This window comes from Euwallacea fornicatus, chromosome 23, assembly GCF_040115645.1.
Source record: "Euwallacea fornicatus isolate EFF26 chromosome 23, ASM4011564v1, whole genome shotgun sequence".
NCBI classification, from domain to species: Eukaryota; Metazoa; Arthropoda; class Insecta; order Coleoptera; family Curculionidae; genus Euwallacea; species Euwallacea fornicatus.
This window is the reverse complement of record NC_089563.1, coordinates 1663935-1685921: the sequence shown is the minus strand read 5'-3', so window position 1 is coordinate 1685921 and position 21987 is coordinate 1663935. Positions and strand designations below refer to the sequence as shown.

Below are 21987 nucleotides of genomic sequence, written 5' to 3'. Positions count from 1 at the left end.
TTGAGAAAAAGGATATGCAATTATTTAAATATAAATGTTTTGAATTAAAAATATAAACTAATTAATAAACTTCAATTCGCGACTGATTTTTTCCTCCGATTTACGTATATTTCGCTACAGTGTCTAATGACAAAGAACAGTGAATGATAAAAACAAAAATGTAAAAATATATTTGTGTGTAAAGAATATCAACAATAGAATCATAACCTCACAAAGAGAATTCAAATGAGACTGACGTCATAAATCGACCACAACCATCATCCGACCGAATTGCAGAACATATGATCCTCTACATGCTCGAATCGTCGTGAAAAACACTTTTCCTGCCAGCAACTCCATGCGATCGGATACTATGTTTATTTCATATCGCTACTATCGCTTATCGCACGAACAGCAAAGTTCAATTTGTCGCTGTGGTAATCAAATGGTAAGTTTCCAATTGTTTTAAAAGTGTAAATGCTAAAATATTTCGTTATTTTCTATCATAAATTTCAAATTTTCTGACCGCAAATATCCATCCATTTTACCACAGTGTTGTCATGTCGCCGGTCGCCCTCAGTACAAAATTACAATTAGATTTTTTAATTCATTTAATCTTTCAATTTTTTATTGAATATCTAGTTGTTATTGGCCTTATTAATTCAAATTTTAACAAATAATTTAGTAGGAAATTATTTAGTGAAGCGAACAAGTCAAATTCCAAAATTAGAAAATGTTGTGTACATTTGATGATTTAAATTAAAATGTAAATAAATGGGTCAGCCGGGACAAAAATGTTTAATGAGATATGATACCAAGTTAATTCTTTACAAATGGGACCAAAAGGTCAACTTTTGACCTTGTATAGAAAGTCATGCATTCTCGGGCAAACCATTACTAAAATTCCAGATCTTATTACATAATAAAATACATACCTAAAGCAATTCATCAATTAATGGTGGTTTAAAACGCGCAATTTAATAATGAAAGAATTAATTCTTCGTGTTATTAACATAACGAAATTGACAATCAGTTTTAAATGTTGATTTTTGTTTTATCCAGATATTTATGTTTTGATGTTTTGATCCAAACTGGCAACAAGGCAAAAGCAAGGAAGAAAAATCGCCACTTTTTTATTTTAATGTTTTCTGACATTCCTATTTGCATTCTTTGCTTCAATGGAAATTAATGGAAACACCTACCAAATGATATAATATATGTCATAATAAGTGCTTTTTTCATTTTAAACAGCATTAAACATTGTGGTGTTACAAGGAGCCCAAGGCCTGCATTTCCAAACTCCTAGTAACTTTGCCAGCAAGGTAATTCTCTTAGAAATAGAGAAATTCTTCACTACTCTGCTGTCATTCCACCATTACTATGAAAATGATCTTGCTGGTAAAGTTGCCAGGAATTTAAAAATACATATGTTGATAATTTTTACATTGCCATAGAAACCAAAAATGTGACAAATGTTCAGGTTCTACTTTAACGTTTCCATGAAAACCATTCTACTTCAGTTAAAGGTAGCAACAAATTAATAATGTGACTTAAGGATCGATTTTTTAAACTCTTCGTAACTTTGGTAGCAATATAATTTTCATAGAAATGACTAAATCAGAGTTAAATAGTGACCAATTATTCCATTTCCACAAAAATTATCTTTAAGCTCAAAGCTCAAAGAAATGAAAAGAGAAGGTACCCTCAAGGGCTCTACATTCTCTGATGTCCTCTAGGAATACTACAGAAAACATTTAACTTAAAGCAACTTGAAGAAACCTCTCTAAAATTACATAAGAGAACTTAATTTTGAGGATACATTTGAGGGAATTAAGAGAATCCTACAGAAACTTATAAAATTGCACAGGGATTCTTTGACAAAGATCAGAAGAACATTTGTTAATTACCAATACTAACAACCCTCCAACCAAAATTTATCTAACTCTTTCAGTATTACGTTTTTTTAGGTTTAAATATTTAAGTCTGATTTATTCATATTCACAGTTTAAAATTTAATAAAACTGTTGCAACACAAGACACAAAACTAACATAAAAATATTTTTGGAAGTTGGATTTGCCTTTAAATTGTATATCAAAATAATATGTTTATATGTAGTGTTTGGTATATATTATAATATATGTGGTACTTTTTTAGAAAAAAAATATAAATACATAAAAAAAAAATTAATTTCTTTCATTAATTTTTATTATCCCTATAACATAAAAGACTTCCTTACAGTCATAGCTATATTCTTTTTACTACGACAGTGTCTTGCAGTTAAATCGTACGGGTATTCATTGAAGGGATTGGTGGTGGCGAGCGAGCTGTTAGGAGGAGGGGTTCTGTGTTAACAATTTTTTTCTAAATACTTCCAAGGCGTGATACTTAAGGGAAGAGCATATAGATAAAGTTTTACAAATTTTTCTACGTTCTAAAAACATCATTGACTGTATTTCTGAAAAGGTTTTGAAACTGCTTATTAAACCAAATTTGGCGAGAGGGCTTTTGGCGGGTATGCTCAGATATTTAAAATATAAAAAAGCTGTTACGTTGAAGAATGGCTGGAAGAATTGAGCTTCTGGGATGATTGTTGGTTTTTCGATCTTTTTTCGCTCCAGAATGTCTATTATGTATATTCAAAAAATAATATTGGAAACTTTAGAGATCATGAGAATACTCATAATTATAAAACACGGGCAAGGGTAATTGGTTCCGGCTTGCTGGCATGTGAGAAGATGTCAGAAGGGTCTATGCTGTTGGAATGTGGAAAAATGTCTTACTACCTAGCATTACCATTTAAGACGAAACTGACGGTGATCTCAAGAATGCTTCCTATTCAGTAGACGAATAAATACTGCAGTCTGTTGCAGTGTTAGTGCTGATATAACATGTAGTTGTACATGCGGTTTGTATGTTCTTGTGGCTACTTGTTTGATAAATTTTATAATGTTTGTACATTTTTTCTTTATATGTGGCCTATTATTGTGTCAACATTAATAATTGATTTGATATTGCTATTCATAGTGATTAATTTTTGGGGATATTTTTGGATAATGAAATTTGTTTCTTTTGAGTATTGTGTTAAATACTCGGGTAAATAGCTATTCCAGGAATATGGATATTGAACTCAATAATTTGGCCTCAGAAACCGTATATGACGTAAATTGTATCATTACATCCTCGCTCGACATTGAATGAGCTGTAAGCATGGTGTGTGGAAAATCCCCCGACCTTGACTATTTTTAGAGCAAGAGAATAGAAATCTGCATAGTACACATAATAACGCCTAGCCAATTTGATAAATTGCTTTCCAAATGCCCATAGGGATATATGGACCACAGCTTTTCAATACTTTGATAACTATCTGTAAGTCAAGTTGTGGTTGGTAATCAATTATTTGTTTAATACATGTGTTTACTGCGGACGTCAATAAATCCAATTAATCACGGTCAAGTAATTTTTTGCAACAATAACCGCCAATATAAGCTCATGTCAGACGTCCATATACCCACAATGTGGATAACTAATGCATTTACATGATTGGTATGTGCTTGCTCTATGTACGACCAATACTAGTCTGAGGAATTTACTATAGTGAAGAACAGATAAGAAAAACTTTTATGTTCATATGTTACATTTAATGTATGTGGTAATTTGGTAAATCGGAAAATATCCAAGAAATAAGAGGATACAGCCAAATTCATAGAATGTCAGTACCAAATACATATAAAGATCTATTCTCCTTTGCATTGCAGTATTTTTTAATTGTTTCATATAGAACTTGTAACATTAAATGTGGTCGCTGCAATGCCGTCAGTGCCTCCTGCTAAGCCTGATCTGCCCCTACCAAAATTCGTGGATTCGCTATGGTGCATCTACGTAGTTTCAGTAGTAGCTGCGTGGAATGCCGAATTACGTAAGTCAATATTGTCCAAGAGTTCGTTTTTCCATTGTTAAGGGATACAACGGAGTGATTTTCTTACAATAATCTTTTTTTTTTCTATTCAAGTCAACATCTTCTTTCAGTAACTTATCCACTGGACCTCATCAAAACCAGACTGCAAATACAGGGTGAACTCAACAAGAATGGGGAAAAGGTGAGTTGCTTACCTGGACGTGAGAATCATTTATTTAGAATTTTGTGTGAAAAATTAATCACACTTCGTACAATAAAAATGGAATAAGACGGGAGAAAGAGGGTATTGCGAGTCATATGAGTTTTTGGTGTAAGTAATAAAATCTTTACAAGTTTGACATTTGTTATTGATAAGATTTAAATGGAATTTACACGTAAAATTCTAAAATTTATTGATTTTCAAGCTACTTATAAATATTTACCTAGTAAAAGACTATCATGTGGCTCTATGGTTTTGTAAATGTTTGTGTTTATTTCGTTATCAGCAAACTCCGAAATATACCAAATTTTTTTGATGTAGTAAATTACAAAGATTCTTGAAGGGTCAAAATTATTTGTTCAGTACACTTGTCAATCTGTATGGCACGGTTTTTATATTAACCTTTATGTTAACACATTGGTCTTCATTCATAAGACCTCCTAAATCTTGATTTACTAAACCATATGCTCCTTTCAGGTTCCATATAGAGGTATGATGAGTACGGCAGTCGGCATATCAAAGGAAGAAGGCGTTCACAAATTATGGCAGGGGGTACATGCAGCTTTCGCCCGACATCTCATCTATTCGGGCACCCGAATTATGACTTACAAAGCTCTGAAAGAGAAGGTTTTCAAACAAACCAATTCTGAAGAATATTTCCCATTATGGAAATCCGCATTGTGTATGTAATAGTCCAAATGGCGTAATTTTTGAACTGATTTTGCTATATGACCAGGTGGCGTAAGTGCCGGTGCCATAGCGCAATACATAGCTAGTCCAACCGATCTGGTCAAGGTGCAACTGCAAATGGAAGGCCGGAGGAGACTGATGGGGCTTCCTCCTAGAGTGCACGGTATTTATGATGCATTCAAGAAAGTTTGGGCATCTGGAGGGACCCGAGGTCTTTGGAAAGGTACAAATAAAGGTCAATACGTTCGAGGTATGAGAAATTAATTGAATTTTGTAGGCTCAGTGCCTAATGTACAAAGGGCGGCTTTAGTCAACTTGGGAGACCTTACAACCTACGATTTAGCCAAAAGATTTATCTTAATGCATACTACTTTACCCGATAGTCATCTAGTGCACGTCATGGCGTCTTGCTGCGCAGGATTCGTAGCTGCTTCCATGGGCACTCCTGCAGACGTCATCAAAACTAGAGTTATGAATCAACCATTAGATGAAAGAGGGCGGTAAGTATATAAATACGCAGCTAACAAGAACTTAAAGCACCTTTAATTCAGGGGTTTAATATATTCCTCATCAATCGATTGCCTGAAGAAAACTTTGCATGCAGAGGGTGTAGGGGCGCTTTACAAGGGTTTTGTGCCCATTTGGATGAGGATGGCTCCATGGTCGCTCAGTTTTTGGTTGACGTATGAAGAAGTTCTACATGTAATGGGCGCCAAAGCGTGGTAACCAAATTGGTTTAAAGAGGGATGAGTAGGTATATTTAATAGTTCGGTTTGTAGCAATGGCAGGGCATAGTTTAGGTATTGTAGGGCGATTAAAACAATTTAACGTGGAATTCGGACAATTTTAATTTTAGGTTTAGGTTTCTACAAGACTGTTAATTCTAAATTGGCTTTTATTTAGTTGAAAGTATTATATTTGCTGGTAAAGGTTTGTGTAAAAAATGTTATTTGTCTGTTGTTCGTTTTGAGAGATTTTTGCAATAGGTTTTTTTGAACATGGAAATCATATTCTTTCCAAGAATTCGTCGAACGGTATATTTCTAATACTTTTGAGGCATACGCTGTTAGAAGAAACTTTACTAAATTAAATGAAGTAGTGTCATTATGAAATTTTTGGCCCTTAAAAACCCCTAAAAAAAAAGTGGTCATCCTTATACTTAATGATTATAAGCTTTGCGGATATGTGACAAGTTCATAGGTTTTGGCAGGGTGGATTGCTCAGTTTATCAAATTCAATATTTTGATCTTTGACATTTTATTAAATTTTCTATTCTTATAATCATATGCAAATTTTCTTTTTTGAAATAATTCCAGAATCAATGAAATCACTATACATAAAGATGTATAAATATACAGAATGACCCTGAAATGACTGTAAAACTCTTGACCAAAAGTTCCTAAACCCAAAATAAGGCAGTCTAATCAAATTTGCCTACATATATCCAATGTGACTTCGTTTGGCTGCTACACGATGTCAAATTGTTCAAATTAGTATCGTTTTTCACTACTCTTGGAACAAAGATTTACTATATAAGTTAACGTGTTTTGACATAAGCAAGATCTTTTTTCAGTGCGTGGAAATATTATGGACAGGTGGTTAGTAAATAAAATTTGTATTTTTGTTACCCCTTATAAAAATAACTATAATTTTTTTCTCTGTTACAAGTCCAGTATTTTAAAACTTTTATGGGAAACACAAAAAAAAATCAATATTAGTTCCTGAAAAAAATCTACAAAACAGTTGGAGTTTCGAATTAATTTCGACTTGATACCGAAGCGTACACGGTCGAGGCCTGAAACATTAAAAAAAACGTATTAATTCCCGAAACAAAAATTCTGACACAACTCAAGTTGGGATATCATTCTTTGCCCGCGTTTAAAGATAGTTCTAAGTACCTTCAAAAGCGCCAAAACTGCAAATAATTTCGGTTTTCCCCGTGCAACAAAACCATGAGGTAGAATCACATCAGCAAAATCCACTTTCACTAAGTTGTGGACACACTAACGGCGTATCTCACGAATCTTTAAAACAAAACAAAAAAACGATTATTGTAGAGCACATTACGAACATTTTGTTCATCGCCGTGCTAACATTCGAGTGAATTATCTTCGAAGCGATATCGGTACGAAAACATACAAAAAATGTACAACCTGCTTTTTGTAAAGGTACAGCTCATTGGTCTTTGAAACCATACGCATAGGATGTAACATGCAATGTTTTCAGATGTAAAAAACGAAAAAAAATTGTGAATTCAAAGTAGCAATTTCATCATGCAAAAATACCTCCACGAAATAAAAAAAAAACATTTCCTATTACAAAGAGAAGTTGATCGAAAAGGAGGTCTGACGCTTTTTGAGAACAATACCAATTTAGAATTTCATATGGTATTAAATACGTCATGTTCATAATTAATATAAGTATATACAGTGAGTAACTTTAATATTTGGTTACCACGAAGTTTCATTTTACAACTATCTTAATGTTATTCAAATCCCAGTTAAAATTATGGGAAATAATATATTTTAGTAAAGTAGGTGTTCGATTAACATGGAACTTAACTTTTATTGGAATAAATACAATTTCTAACAATTAACAAAATTACAATTAAATTAGGTGAATTTTTTTTTTACTTCGATATTCGAATACTACTGATTTTTTTAATTACCACATACTAACAAACAATTTATTTTCTTAGTTAATATTTTGTGGGAAACCATTGTTATCTATAACAACCCGTAAACGTTTAGGCATATTGCAGATATTTTTTTTCAAATAATCTGTTTGAAAATGGTCTCCTTGTTTTAAGCGCTATTTTAACATTCCCTTTAAAGATATATCAGTTTTTCTTATTTTCGGTGTAATTCGTCCCATAGGTGTTCGATGGGATTGAGGTCCGGCAGTTGGAGTGGCGGTTGTAGTACTTTAAGGCAATTGTAAAGTAAATACTCCTGCACTAAGTATGATTATTGTTAAAGATCGTTATCTTGGTAAAATTTAAAAGTATCAGAAATTTCCATTTTCTCGGCATATTGACGTAAATTATCTTTTTTAATATTCAAATAAAAATGTTTATCAATTACGGAATCTATAAAATCGAGTTCACCTGCTCCAAATGTGAAAATACACCCCCAACCAAAAACGCTTCCATTTCTATGTTAAACAGTAGTTTTAATATTATTTATTTTAAATTCTTCACTCTTCTTTCGCCACACCATTTTTCGTCTATCGGACCCAAAAATTATGTATTTACTTTCATCGCTGGAAATAACATCATTCCATCATGCTTCAAAATAAACTCTCTTGCATAATTCATTCTTCTTGGGTTGACGTCACTAACAAATAGTTTTTGCCTAACAACTCTTCCATTTTATCCATTTTCTTTCAATACTCTACGTATAGTTTGAGGATGGACTTACTTTCTAGTGTCTATTACAAAGAGTTTATCGGCTAATTTTGGTGTGCTCAACGCTAGATTATTTTTTATTTTTCGGAAAGTCTCTTATTACGCTCATGCAACTTATTTGGTTAGCCCTTTTGGGCGTATAGGTTTGATACGATCCTTTTGTTTAATGATATCTGCCACTGTACTCTTGTTTACGTTACGTAACTCAGTAATTTCTCTGTAAGATTTGATTATAGAAAATCACAAGTAACCGTGTATCAAACTGGTACTCCTTTTGCGGGTTATTATACCTATTAATAGCACGATGACTTAAATTTAACTACAATAATTTTTTTATCATCACCCGAGTTTATATGCATGTATCAAAACAACATTCCAATGAAATTCCAGAGCACAAAAAAGCATTTTATACAGTGGTCGAGTATTAAAGTGATCCAGAATTTACACCTACTTTTATTTTAATTTTGCTATTTGTTAGAAATTTTCACTTTTTATAATGAAAATTACGTCAACTCTCAACGGAACACATCTTTCATAAATTACATTATTTGGTATAGTATTAATAGCGATTTAAATAAAATTATTGACAATAAAATGAAAATATTTCGGTGTGTTCACTCACCAAACAAAAATACATTTTTTGAATGGACAAGGCATACCAAATGATTTCGACCAAAATGAAAAGCAATGGTTTTAAGAGTATAGGGATTGTATTTTACAAAAAAAGATCAAATTAATAGAAAACATTCATTTATCTAAAAACATATAAATGAGAAACTAATAACTACTCAAATTTTGTGGCAAAAGCCAAACTCGCCCACACCACAACCGCTCCTCCTCCATGTTTTTTTGTGGGACGTAGATTTTTTAGTTGCGACTTTTTATTAGCTTCTCTCCATATGCAAACTTTACCATCGAAGCCGAAGGTCTTATACTTGCTTTCGTCCATGAATAAAACATTTTTCCAAAGTTCGAAATCTTCATATCGATGTTTCCATGCAAGTTTCAAACGTTTTCTTTGATTCTGCTTACTAATAAGTAGTTCGTTTCTGGCCCTTTAAGCTCTGCTCTATGTAGGGCATTCCGGATAGTTTGTGCCGTCATGGTTTTTTTCAAATGTTCTCGAACCTTTTCCGCAAACTTGGGAGCACTTAGAAATGGGTCTCTTTTTTATTTCTCGCACAATATAACGTTCTTCAGCTTCGGAAAACGCTTTGTTATGAGCCCTTTTTCCATTAGTTTTTATTTCATTTCTCCTTTTGAACCATTGCATTAGACTTCTAATAATGGAATAACTTCTTAAGACGATTTCTGATATTTTTCGTAGAGATTTTCCATCTTAAAAATATTTAATAATTCATTTTCTCTGATCAATAGATGTTTGCCCCCTTTGCCGACCAATTTTGATTTATTTGACCATCAAAATTTCGCAAATTGCGTTCGACGAATAATAGAAACTTTTTAAAAAATGACAAAATGATTGAAATATTGAAAAATATTTTATCTGAACGAGTTTGGCTTATGCAACAAACTTTGAGTAATTATTAGTTTTTCGTTTGCACGTTTTAAACAAATAAATGTTTTCTAATATTTTGTTATTTTTTGTAACACATAATCCTTATACTCTTAAAACCATTGCTTTTCATTTTGGTCGAAATCATTTGATACGCTTTGTCCATTCAAAAAATTGTATACTTCGTGATTTAGAAAAGAGCACACCCCATCAAAAAGATTTTATTTAAATAACTTTTGGTGTCCATGTTTCTCACACTAAAACAAACACTTCATAAAAAATTTGAACAAATTTAATTGTTAAAAACCAAAAAAAAATAATAATTTGTCGATTCTCCTCGGTGTTTTATACATTCCTGTACACGTCTAGGCATGGATCTAATGAGGTGATTGGTGTCCTGTTGAGGGATCTCATTCCAGGCTAACTGGACAGCATCACATTGCGCCGCTAGGGCTTGTGGGGGATGGGGTAAATTATGCAACCTTCTACCTGCAATATTCCATACATGTTCAATCGGTGAGAGGTCTGGAGATCGAAGTGGCCAAGGTAACAAATTGATTGCATTTTGTTGAAAGAAGTCCATAATCACTCAAACCACACATGTGATCGTGCATTGCCTTGTTGGAAAATTGGATTAACAAAAGTCTCCAGATAAAGCACGAGATGAAGTTCCAGGACTTCTTGGATATATTGTTGTGCTGTCATGCTGCCTCTAATGAAAAGTAAACGTGACCCGCTACCATATGCAATAGCACACCAGACCATTCCTCTAACAGTCTGATGGACAGCCTCTGCATTGTAACCTGAGGATCCCGTTTTCTTCTTGCTCTTGCCCGACCATCATGCATACCCAAACAGAATCTGGATTCATCATTAACCACGATACTGTCCCATTCCACATCTCAATGTATCCGTTCTCTGCGCCACTGCAGTCGATTTCGTCTATGATTTAAGATGAGGGGTAACACAAGATGGTAATGGTAGAAAATCAGTCCAAAACTTCTCATCTGGGCAATAAATGATTCAAATCCCAATGGGCCTTTCATACTTAGCAAACTAGTGATCAGCCAATTTCCTCGACGAGACGAACCTATCTCTTAGGGCCATAATTCGAAAGCGGTGATCTTGGCGTTCTGTAGTTCTTCGGAACCGTCTAGTACTACTCCTTCTGCCGGTTTGCTCTTCTTGGAACGATGTCTGCCAACATCTCACTATAACGTTTACCCTACGGTTCAATATAGTGGCGATTTCCCTTAATGACCGACCAATCTCTCATAGACCTCATTCGACCTCTCTGAAAATCGTTTAATTGGTGAAAATTTCGCTGCATTCTGTGTCTAGACATATTTGATTAATTTAAAGGCGCTTTCTATGCACACTGAGCACCAATAAATGATATTTTGCAGTCATATTGTTGATATTTTATTTCAGTTTTTATAGTTGAAAAAAGCTAAAATTCCTGATAACTCGTAAATATATTGATAAACATGGCTGAAAATGATATATAGTTTTTTATGTTTCCATATGGAAACATTCATACAAAAAATTATTGAAATAAAACCATTTTTTTCGAGGTGTTTTCTTTTCCATAGCAGCCAGTATATTTTCGTTTGGTGAGCGAGTTTGGCTTTGACTCACTGTATATGGTTAAATTTGCTTAGAACGCTTCATTTCTGGTTTAGGAATTTTTATAGTCGTTTTAGGGACACCGTGTATATTACGAAGCGTTTTTTTATATTTTTTTAGAATGGTAATACATTTTATAAGGAAAAGAGACGTAACAAATAACACAATATTGAGACTTCATAAATTGTACAGAGTATTGCTATTTTCATTTCCCGAAACTGTGTAATCCTGACTAAAGTAACGATTAAGAATTACCTTTTAGTTTAGTATGAAAACATATCAATTAGCATAGAATTGTACAGCTGGCGCGACTATTTCCTTTTGTTCCATATAGACCGAACATATACAGTGTGGTAACTTTACTGGAACAAATTCGCTATCTACGTTGCATTTGACTTTCAGCAAAGTTGCTTAAACAAGTCAAATTTCATTTTACCCGAGACACTTTTTGGTAGTATTCTGACACTGCAAATGTCGACTTAACTAGGGTGACAGTTACCCTTAACAGCTTAAATGTAAAGGGGGTTCAAGTGATACATCATTTTAAAGATCTTTTCAAACTGACTTCGTCTAACATATTACTTTTCACCATAGGGCATAATACTAAAAATAAACAAAGTTTAAAACAATCATATTATTGTTTCCCTCAATTCAGCAACTGTGTGAAATGTTCATCGTTGATTTCTAGGCAGAACCCTAAACCGCGATAGAACTCATCTTTCACGTTTCCTAAAGTATTTGCCTAATTTCTGATCTAATACGTTCTTTGAGTTTGTCGATATAACGTGGTTTCGTGTCGTAAAACTTCGATTTCAGGCATCCCCATAAAAAGAAATCAAGAGGCGTGAGTTCGGGAGATCTCGGTGGCCATTCTATTGAGCCTCTTCTTCCCATCCATCGATTTGGAAAAGTTTCATCTAGGTATAAGCGGACATTCCGAACAAAATATGGTGGTGCTCCATCATCTCGTAACCAAATCCGTTCGTCCGACATGTCTGGATTTAGTTCACTGAGAAATGAATTAGCTAATGCAGGAACTAGCGCATTTTTAAGAAATTCTAAATACCGTTGGCCATTTGAATTTCCATTGGAAAATGTTGGTTCTAACATTCGGTTTTCTATGATACCCTTCTGAAAATTTGTTTTTGCAGGGTACTGCGTGTGGTCTTCTCTTATCGAATGGGGATTCACTGCAGACCAGTATTGACATGTCCATTTAATGTAAAAGTTGCTTTATCAGTAAACAAAATCCATTCCATAGGTATTTCTAATTGCTGAACAGCATTCATAATCCCTTCGCAAAATTCAGTTCGTCGATCTTCAGCATCCCCAAGCAATTCTTGATGCATTTGCATTTGATGAAGAATTTTGCAATATTTTCAAAACGGATATAATACTGATTAAATTTTCACGAGCCATCTGCCTGGATCGTATAATCGGGTTTTCTTCTAACGCCAAGAGTGAGTTAATTTTTGTATCGTCATCAGGTTTTTACTATCTGTTCCTTGAGGTATTTCTCACGTGACCATGATCTCTGAATTTTTTCCTATTTTACTTATAGTCCCTTGATTAATGCGTGACAAATCAGGATACTTTTGTCGAAATAATAAAACGATCTTATTTTGTGTTCGGGCCCTGTCGTCGTACCCGCTCATGATTGAAATTTCGCTTTTATGAAATTCAGTTAAGTAAGGCTTTATTCGGAATTTTAAAACTTACGCGAAAAACTTCTTTTCTATATTAAAAAAAAATAAACTAAATTTTGTATTGAAGGAATTCTCAGATTATTGCAGTATTTCAGAGATATTTAATTTAAAAAAATACAAATAATCAACAACATTTAAATATGGAAAAATTTATTTTTAGTATTAATTTGCTCTATGATGAAGAGTAATATGCCAGATAAAGTCGGCTTGAAAAGGTCTTTAAAATGATCTATCACTTGAACCCCCTTTCCATTTAAACTTTTAAGGGCAACTGTCGCTCTAGCCAAGGGGTTTACACTTGTGGCGTTAGGATGCTCCCAAAAAGTGTATCGGGTAAAACCAAAATTGACGTGTTTAAGCAATTTTGCTAAAAATCAAATGCCGTGTAGATACCGAATTTATTCCAGTTAAAGTTACCACACTGTGTAGAGCTTAACTTTCCTTCTCAAGAGAGTTTTAAGTAATTATTCCCATAAGTTTTGCTTATTTCTATAATAATTTCTGTATGTGTATGGAGTAGAGAAACATGGGTATTATTTTCATCTAAAACAGTTTATGTTTATTAATTAACTAAGTGCGTTATGGACTATTTTTGTTCTATCTCAACATTGGCCATATTAGTCATCTTTCATTTATAATTACACATAGGAGACGCAGGTTTAGAGTGGGTAGGTAAGTAGGTATACTAGATATTGCATACGAATAGTGATAACCATTTTTTCAGTTTACTAGATGTAAAATAATTTTTCGCCATAGACTCAATAGCGGATATTTTGGTTACTGATTGTACAGAGTATATGTCGTTTATTGTTGATTTTTTGTTAAATAAATAAAGTAGCGAAAAAAAAAACTTTTATTTTCCGCGGTTTTTGACTTTCATAGTCTTCAAGAAGTTCAACAAACAATAACAAAACTATCGATAAACAATCTACTCCTAGGTGCAATAACAACAATAACAGTAAATATTAAATAGAGATATTTCCTAACAATTGATAAAAACCCCATGCCGTTTACCTGGTATGTGATAAAAGTTTGCCTATGCTCTCGTTGAATATTATATTTACGTTAATGCTTTGTTTTATTTGAGCTGGGTAAGTATTAGAAGATTAAATTATGGCATTGTAAAAGTAGTCGAATTTAAAATATCTCCTTCGAGTTTCGGCACAGTAGCTCAGCATTATTAGGTCAGAGTGTCGTGTTAAACCAGGGAAAAGGGTAAATTATCCATTGAATTTTTAAAAGGGAGTTTCGGTTGCATTTTATGGATAGTAAGTAATAGAATGTACTCTTCAGATCAATAGTTATTATATGCAAAATTGGACAGTAGATGTAAATGTTGGTTTTTTTTGAGGAATATTTACTTTAATAACAGGAAAAATTTCTACGGTCGAACATAAATATGAAAAAAGTGAATAGGAAGTCAGGCAAAGAGTCGACGATTACCACGAGTCGAAATTTAAAGAATATATTGGACAACCCGCGTTTCTGCTCATTGGCTTCATCAGGCACCTGTGTGCACAAAGTAGATGAACATACATTAAGTCCGAAGACCTTCGCAGCAGGAGGTGTCGCCGATTCGTCCAGCATCCTCTTTCCGTTTACGCTTGAATTCCATTCCTCTCGCGGGCTTTTCACTATCTTTCCTTACTTTAAAGTTCATTCGCATAAATCTTTTCTACTTTTCGATATTCCTGGCTAAGGAAATGTGAATGTTTCCCCAAAAGGGCTTCGAAGTCTGCTCTTTCCATCCTTTCAACGCTGCACCTGCTTATGTGCATATCTTCGGCCATGCGGAGTGTTAAGTGTGACCTACATGCAAATGAATAAATTGATTTTTAGTATTTCTGCGGGTCTGCTTTGTCTAAGTTTAGAGCACTCTTCAGCCGTTCTGGTTTAAACAATCATTATTTTTAGTTCTCAAACAAACGAAAATTTAGAGATTTTTCTTCGTTTAAATTTTTGTGAATTTTCCTGAAATACTTTCAAATTCGGCATTCCGATTTCGTGAATGTCTCGAGGATAAGACAGATAATTTTACGCAAGGAGTGATAAGGAGCAATCAAATGAATTAATAGAATTCAAATTGAAATTAAATTAGGAAAGAATATTTTAAAAATATAAATACTAAGAAAACTAATTTATTTTATTAAACAGATCAAGAGAGCAAATGTTCAGTATGGCCTTCCTGCCGTCTACTCTGTTTTTTTATTTTTTTTAAATTCTAATCAAAGTTGATGTTATTCGTGGTAGATGTTCATTATGTTCAAAATGGCGGGAATGGATACCGCTGAATTTTTTTCATCAATTTTTTTCCATTTTTCATATCGATGTCTAGCCCAAAATCAATCCATAACTAAAACAAATCAATGACATTTAGCTTAACTTTAATAACGCAAATATTTGATGAAACGTAGCACCTCGTTAAACATCTCCCCAATCTGCTTGAAGATCCGCTTCAAAGGCAAATAGCAGCCCAAATCTGACAATTAAATCGAAAAAGGAGAGAAGTGGATCCATTTCACTTGGCAAACACATTACGTTATTGTCATCAGTGATAAAAGTCCTGGATTGTTTTATAACGTGCTCCAGCTCCGTCTTTTTTCCGCGATTATTGCAATTCTGCGAATAATGTTGAAAGTTTGCATAGGACTTTTGGTTCTCATAAAATTTAATTTTAGTGGCCGAGAACCAAAAGAAACATGGCTCAAAGTTCAATAAACTTCTTCGCAAAAAATTGCCAATTATCCAGTGGCTTCCGCACTACACCAAAGAGGCCATAGTGGCCGACGTTATTGCGGGGATTACTGTGGGGATGACTATGATCCCCCAATCAGTGGCTTACGCCGGCTTGGCAGGGCTTAAACCTCAATATGGTAACCCTGTCAAATATGGACGTACCTCCCCACCCTCGCATACCATCATTTCAATTTCAGGCTTATACACTGCGTTCATCGGTTCATTTACTTACGTCTTCCTGGGGACTATCAAAGAAGTATCCATAGGGCCTACAAGCCTCATGTCCTTATTAATTTCCTCTTATGTGGTTGGACGACCAATAGAGTATGTCATATTACTAACATTCTTGGCTGGATGCGTGGAACTGGCTATGGGGCTCTTCAAGCTTGGTAAAACTTTATAAACAAAGGATAATACAGGGGGTTTGTTTAACAGCCCTTCGGGCTACTGTGAGTTCATTTGTGATTTCATAAAAAAATCAGTTATTAGGGTGTGTATGAGCCTAACGGAGGTAAATTTTAATATTAGGAACTACCCTACAGGGTATACCAAAAAAGCGGGGCGCCATAAAGTGTCGTTTTTTAAAGTGGGACTACGTGCGCTATTTTCACGTGATAGAATTTGTTTTTGATTCTGTAAGGATTCTTAGAACTTTTTAACCCCGCGAAGCAGTGACTCAAACCTAGGACGTTTTAAAAGAACTTTTAGGTATTTACGGTGCCTCATAAAAAAACATTAATATTGCAGTTGGCTTAAGCTAGGTTTTGATAATCATAAGGTGGATTCTCATATAAGGTCGCGTTAGCATGCCGAAATACTCATTTAGCCGAAAATACATATTTTTTTAATTTTCACTTTTTTGACTTCAATTTTTTTTAGTTTTCCAAATAGAGTGGCTTGTTTTTTATGACGTTGTAGGGCGAAAAATTCAATTTTCCTCATTTTGGTATAAAATATCTTAATAATTGGTATGTAATAGATATCTTAAATGGTATCTTAAAATTTGGTGTTAAAATATCGATCGTCTATTTATCTTAAATATTAATTATTCCCGAAAACCCTACTTTCACAGCTAAACGTTTTAGTGTTTATCATGCGTTACCATGGTTTCGATGTTCTTTTGTTTTAAGTTTTGACAGCTCATATGCGTTTTTCAGTTACTTCAAAATATCTTTATTTTTAAACTAGCCGCCAAAAGAAAGTATAGTTAACAAGAATTTATTAGTATGATTTTTGTAATTGATTCATGTGATTGGAATTGTTTATTAGCATTTCGGCACAACGATTTCCTAATAGAAAACACCCTAATGTAAGGAGCCCAGAGGTTTAAAAGGGCGTTTTGAACAAACGAAAAGTGTTAATTATGAGAAAAAAAGTGGAAACAAGAAGATTTTGAAAGAATATGAATTGGATATCACTTTATCAATAGTAAAAAACCTAAGCATTGCCGTAAGAGAAATTAGTTAAGAGGTCAATTAGCTGTCAAAATTTGAAACAAAAAAACTTCGAAACCATAGCAACGCATGATTAACGATCGAGCACTTAGCCATGAATGCAAAATTTCCCGAACTAATTGATAATTCCATCAACATTTAAGGTAAATGTAACAGTATTTTATACCAAAAAGGCGGAAAATAGATGTTTTTTTCGTTTTTCGCCATAAATAATACACCATCCTTTTTGGAAAAATAAAAAAAAATAGTCGAAAAGGTGATAATTAAAGTTACTCTTGTGCACAACTTGTGAGTTTTTGGCTAAATAAGTATTCATGTCTTTTAGAGCGATCTTGTATGAAAATCAATTTTAAAAGTATCAGAATCTAATTTAAGCTAACTGTGATATTAATTTCTTTATGGATCACTGCGAATATCTAAAATTTATTTTAAAACGTCATAGCTTCGAGTCACTGCATCCCCGAGGGAAAAAATCTAGGAATTAACATGGGATCCAGAAAGGCCACAATCACATAAAAAAATATGGGTAGTCCCATTTAAAAAAATTACATTTTATGACGCCTCGTTTTTTTAGGACACCACATAGAGCTGTCACTAATTTCAAAAAGTACATTCATTGGCCTCACATACGTTCCTATAATTGATTTTTCCCTGAAATCACCAATAAACTCGTTGCAGTCCAAGGGGCTGTTAAAGGGACACCCTGTATATTGAAGAATAATTTCCAGGTTTCTTGGTGGACTTCATTTCCCCATGCCTTACCAGCGGATTTACGTCTGCGACTTCTATAATAATCATAGTCTCGCAGGCAAAGGGATTTTTAGGGATTCAAGTGAAGAATCAATCAACTTTTCCAGCTTTACAAGAGACATTGAGCAAAATTAGGGAGACCCAAACTGCAGATGCATTGCTTGGAGTTGTTTGTGTGGCATTTCTGCTGATACTCAAGGTAATAAATATTTCTTTCTTCACTAATTCTTAATGGAAAATGAATTCTACGCAGCAATTAACCAAAATCAAAGTGACTTCGCTTAAAGTTAAACGATTGCTGTGGTTCCTCTCCATTTCGAAAAACGCCCTGGTGGTTCTGATATCTTCTGTGGTGTCCTATTATTGGTACAACACCGAAGATTCCACCCCATTTCAACTCACTGGTAAAGTACCCAGTGGTATGCCTAAAATAGCCTTCCCACCCACGCACTCCAGCTTCAACGTGGGTAACACTACCAATCTTGTTGGTTTTACTGAAATGATTAGTCAACTTGGATCAGGGATAATTGTAATACCAGTGGTGGCAGTTCTGGCTAATGTAGCCATCGCCAAAGCTTACAGTAAGATTATTATTTACGATTGTTGAATTGGTTTATACGGGTTGAAATTAGGCACTGATACCGTGGTGGATGCTTCCCAGGAAATGATCTCTTTAGGGCTGTGCAATATTTTCGGGTCGTTCGTTAGGGCTATGCCTAGTTGTGGGGCCTTTACTCGATCCTCTGTGGCTAGTAGCAGTGGGGTGCGCACTCCTTTGCAAGGAGTTTATTCAGGTACGTCTTACAACATAGGAAATATATTAAATTCAGGATAATGAATTTTAGGCACAGTCATTATTTTGGCTCTAAGCTTTCTGGCTCCTTACTTCTTCTACATCCCCAAATCTACATTGGCAGCAGTGCTAATTGTGGCTGCTTGTGGTTTAATCGATTACGAAATCTTCTTTACCCTATGGAGATGCAGCAGTAGGTTCCCGTATCAAACAGATACTCACAGTTCTATACTGAAGAAATTTGCAGAAATTGACTTCGTTATCACCACTCTGACCTTCCTTTTTGGGATTTTTCTAAGCGTTGAAAAGAGCATCGTGATTGGGGCCATTTTGAACGCCTTGGTTTTGCTGAGACGCTGGTCCAGGCCTGCAATACTCATCGAACCTAGAACTGTAAGTTCTCATTTTCTTCCTAACAGAGTATATAAATATGTATCATAATTTTAGACAGAGAAGGGCTTAGAGTACCTCTATGTGAAACCTGAACTGGGCCTATTTTATCCTGCAGCAAATTATCTCACGGAGTACATTAAAAAGCAGAATAAAAAGCACCCTACCATGCCCATTGCCATGGACTGTTATGGCATTCTGAAAGTTGATTATTCAGCTGCCAAAGTACTATGACTTCTCACAAACGTCCCATTTTAACTAATTATTTTTTCCAGAGTTTTGAATCATTGGTGAAAACATATAGCAAAAAACAAGTAGGAATTGTATTCCTTAATGTTAGTAAAAACGTTCTAATAACTTTGGAACACATTCTGGATGTTGATAGTTTAAACCTTTGCAAAAGTACTGGAGAAGTGACGTCAGGAAGCTTTACGATAAGGGACATTGAGGCTCCTGATGAGGAACCTTTGATAAATAGATTGAACAACGACAGAAGATTCTCGGAGAATAGATTAGATATTAGAAAAGGTTCACTGTGTGATGTTGAATGAACCTCGATATCGTTATGGATATCAGAAGTTATTTATACCTACAGTGGTAATATATAGGTATCACCAGTTGAAGTGCAAAAATAGGGATGGTGCAAGTGGGTTGACAGACCATCGGCTGACGTAGGCGGAATCAGACCAATGTTATAAGATTTCTTACGATTTTAGAGTTTTTACTAATATAAGTTCTATTGATGCATTAATTGTTTATTATAGATTTATTTACATAGCTGCTTTTTTGCTTTTCTGTATTTAAAAATTTTCATTGCCACTGCATCAGCAAAATCAGCGCTAATTTAAACATCGAGGTGGAGACGTAGGTCGGACGGGCCAGTCCGGTGGGCGGAGTCACTCCAGCCTTACCATACCTCTCATTATTTCAGAATTTTTGCTAACATAAGTTCTAGCGATAAATTAATCGTTTATTAGCAATTTATTAATATTGTTGTTTCTTGCTTTGTAAAGTTTAAAAATGTCCATGGCCGGTAAGGTATCGAAATCCATACTAATCTAAACATCGAAGTGAACACCTCGGCCAGGCTGACTCCGCCTGCGTCGTTATTGGTCTTTGTCAGACACATGTTAAACCTTTTGCGATCTTTTTCTCACTTACGCAATCCCTATGTTTTTACTTCAACTGGCGATAACTGTATGAGTACTTATGAGCAACAAATAAACTTCTTTTTTAAGATATCTTTGTAGCAATTATTTCATACCTACATGCGGGCTGTTCACTGTTAGTTTGAAGATTTGCACTAATATTATGGTATTTGCTATTATATAAAAATCTTTTGTTATAAGGATATCGAAATTATATATCTCAAAGTTAATAATAAATTATCACAGTTTGTGGGTCATCAACACCACCAGGTGTTTGGAGGAGATATGGTTGGTGGTAAAAAGGTTCTTGGCGCATGCAAGTACCCTCATGGTACGGTGCTTGTCCAACCAACCATGGCTGGAGGTTTGTCAGGGCACGTGCTGAACAAAAACAATTAAGATATTTTTTAATATACAGTTTTAGGCATATTTCATAGCCGCATTTGCTTTTAAATGGTGTTTTTTTTTTTTGGAGATCTAAGAGGAGTAAGAGAATCGTTCAGAGAAACTGCGTTGCTTGGTCCTAAATTGAGTAAAAATTCAGTAACATATAATATGCTACACCTGCACACATTAAGCATGCTTAATGTATGCTTAATGTGGTTTAAAAGTAATTTTTTTCGCGTCTAATCTGTTTTACTTGGTGACGCTAGATTTGTCGACCTAATTCATATACGTTCGGAGACCTTAATTGAAAAAACTTTTCAAAAGGCAAAAAAGGCGAGTAAGTACTATTTCCATATAGTGTGACGGAATGTCTGACACCAAAATTGTGAACCAAATATAATCCAGAGGGTGGCCTGATGTCGCTAAAGGCAATTTTTCATACAATTAATTCCATTAAAGGCTTAACATTGGCTTTTTTATTCTTAATAATTATTTTTTTAATTTGTTTAGTTTGTTACTTCTTGGCTAAAATTCGAGTTAAACCCGAGTACTGTTAACATCGCAATAAGAATGTTTCGTCCAAAATAAACATTGCAATGTTGGAAAACATTGTTCATCAACCCCTAGCCAAAAACTGAATAGAAATAACGTAAATCGGTGAGGCATAAAGAGGAAGCAGCTTGCACGTGCTACTTTACCTGGGGTCTGCAAAGTTTCACAGAGGGTTGAGCAACATAGAAAATTTTAAATTTCAAAGGGGGTGAAAGGCAGGTGTTTGGTAAATAATTATTACCATTATGACGTAGTACCACGCGGGTATGACAATGCATTACACTGAAAATTGCGCCTGAAAAAACTCTAGGTAAAAGTACATACAGGGTGGCCGAATGAAAACTTTGCGCCTCAATTTTCAGTATTTAAAATGAAAATATCCGAAAACGTTTGGACCCGGTGATTTTTTATTGGAGGGGGACAATTTTTAATTGTATTTTCAACCCTTCAACTTCAACGCCCGCGCAGGGGCGAGTTTCCTTCTAAATTTTTATTGAGAAGAGGTGTTGAGTGATACCTCATTTTAAAGGTAATTTCACCCTGATTATAACCTTCAACTTCGAAGTCGCCGTCATTATCCCCGTTGGTGTGACAGTCTGTCAAAATCCGTGGGGAAAAAGCTTATAGTTATTTACTTAATCACCATAAGAACTGTAGACTTAAAAATGACGGTAGGAAGACCTTTGCAAATGAGATATCAGTGAATCATTTCGACACAGGAGAGTTGCTTTATAAATCTCA

General features: G+C 34.4%; 2 protein-coding genes across 5 annotated transcripts; both read left to right on the top strand.

The window, feature by feature from the left end:
• Nucleotides 1–267: 267 nt before the first annotated feature.
• On the top strand, nt 268–5897 carry Ucp4A (Uncoupling protein 4A). Of its 2 annotated transcripts, XM_066295710.1 has the most exons (8): nt 276–427; nt 1231–1301; nt 3759–3896; nt 4007–4077; nt 4573–4777; nt 4832–5008; nt 5063–5285; nt 5337–5897. In XM_066295710.1, the coding sequence occupies exons 3-8, from the start codon at nt 3788–3790 to the stop codon at nt 5509–5511; spliced, it is 960 nt and encodes a 319-aa protein (XP_066151807.1). In that variant the 5' UTR covers nt 276–427; nt 1231–1301; nt 3759–3787; the 3' UTR covers nt 5512–5897. The 2 variants fall into 2 exon arrangements, with proteins under 2 accessions (XP_066151805.1, XP_066151807.1); XM_066295708.1 differs by lacking the exon at nt 1231–1301 and having other exon boundaries at nt 268–427.
• Nucleotides 5898–13985: 8088 nt separating this feature from the next.
• LOC136346510 (sodium-independent sulfate anion transporter-like) lies at nt 13986–20400 on the top strand. 3 transcript variants are annotated; one of them, XM_066295706.1, is made up of 10 exons: nt 13986–14127; nt 15715–15909; nt 15970–16161; nt 17955–18175; nt 18230–18557; nt 18609–18770; nt 18822–18962; nt 19017–19162; nt 19217–19384; nt 19435–20400. In XM_066295706.1, exons 2-10 carry the CDS (start codon nt 15849–15851, stop codon nt 19708–19710), a joined length of 1695 nt encoding a protein of 564 aa, XP_066151803.1. In that variant the 5' UTR covers nt 13986–14127; nt 15715–15848; the 3' UTR covers nt 19711–20400. The 3 variants fall into 3 exon arrangements, with proteins under 3 accessions (XP_066151803.1, XP_066151802.1, XP_066151804.1); XM_066295705.1 differs by lacking the exon at nt 13986–14127 and adding an exon at nt 14134–14304; XM_066295707.1 differs by lacking the exon at nt 13986–14127 and adding an exon at nt 14210–14251.
• Nucleotides 20401–21987: the final 1587 nt, after the last annotated feature.

Bases quoted from the DNA above. Each gene is read 5' to 3' on its own strand.
- Ucp4A (XM_066295708.1), top strand. From the start codon at position 3,788: ATGCCGTCAGTGCCTCCTGCTAAGCCTGATCTGCCCCTACCAAAATTC. The intron at 4,778-4,831 runs GTATGTAATAGT...CTATATGACCAG, and splicing joins ATTATGGAAATCCGCATTGT to GTGGCGTAAGTGCCGGTGCC. The intron at 5,009-5,062 runs GTACAAATAAAG...TGAATTTTGTAG, and splicing joins GACCCGAGGTCTTTGGAAAG to GCTCAGTGCCTAATGTACAA.
- LOC136346510 (XM_066295705.1), top strand. The intron at 15,910-15,969 runs GTAACCCTGTCA...TTTCAATTTCAG, and splicing joins AGGGCTTAAACCTCAATATG to GCTTATACACTGCGTTCATC. The intron at 18,558-18,608 runs GTAAGATTATTA...GGTTGAAATTAG, and splicing joins AGCCATCGCCAAAGCTTACA to GCACTGATACCGTGGTGGAT.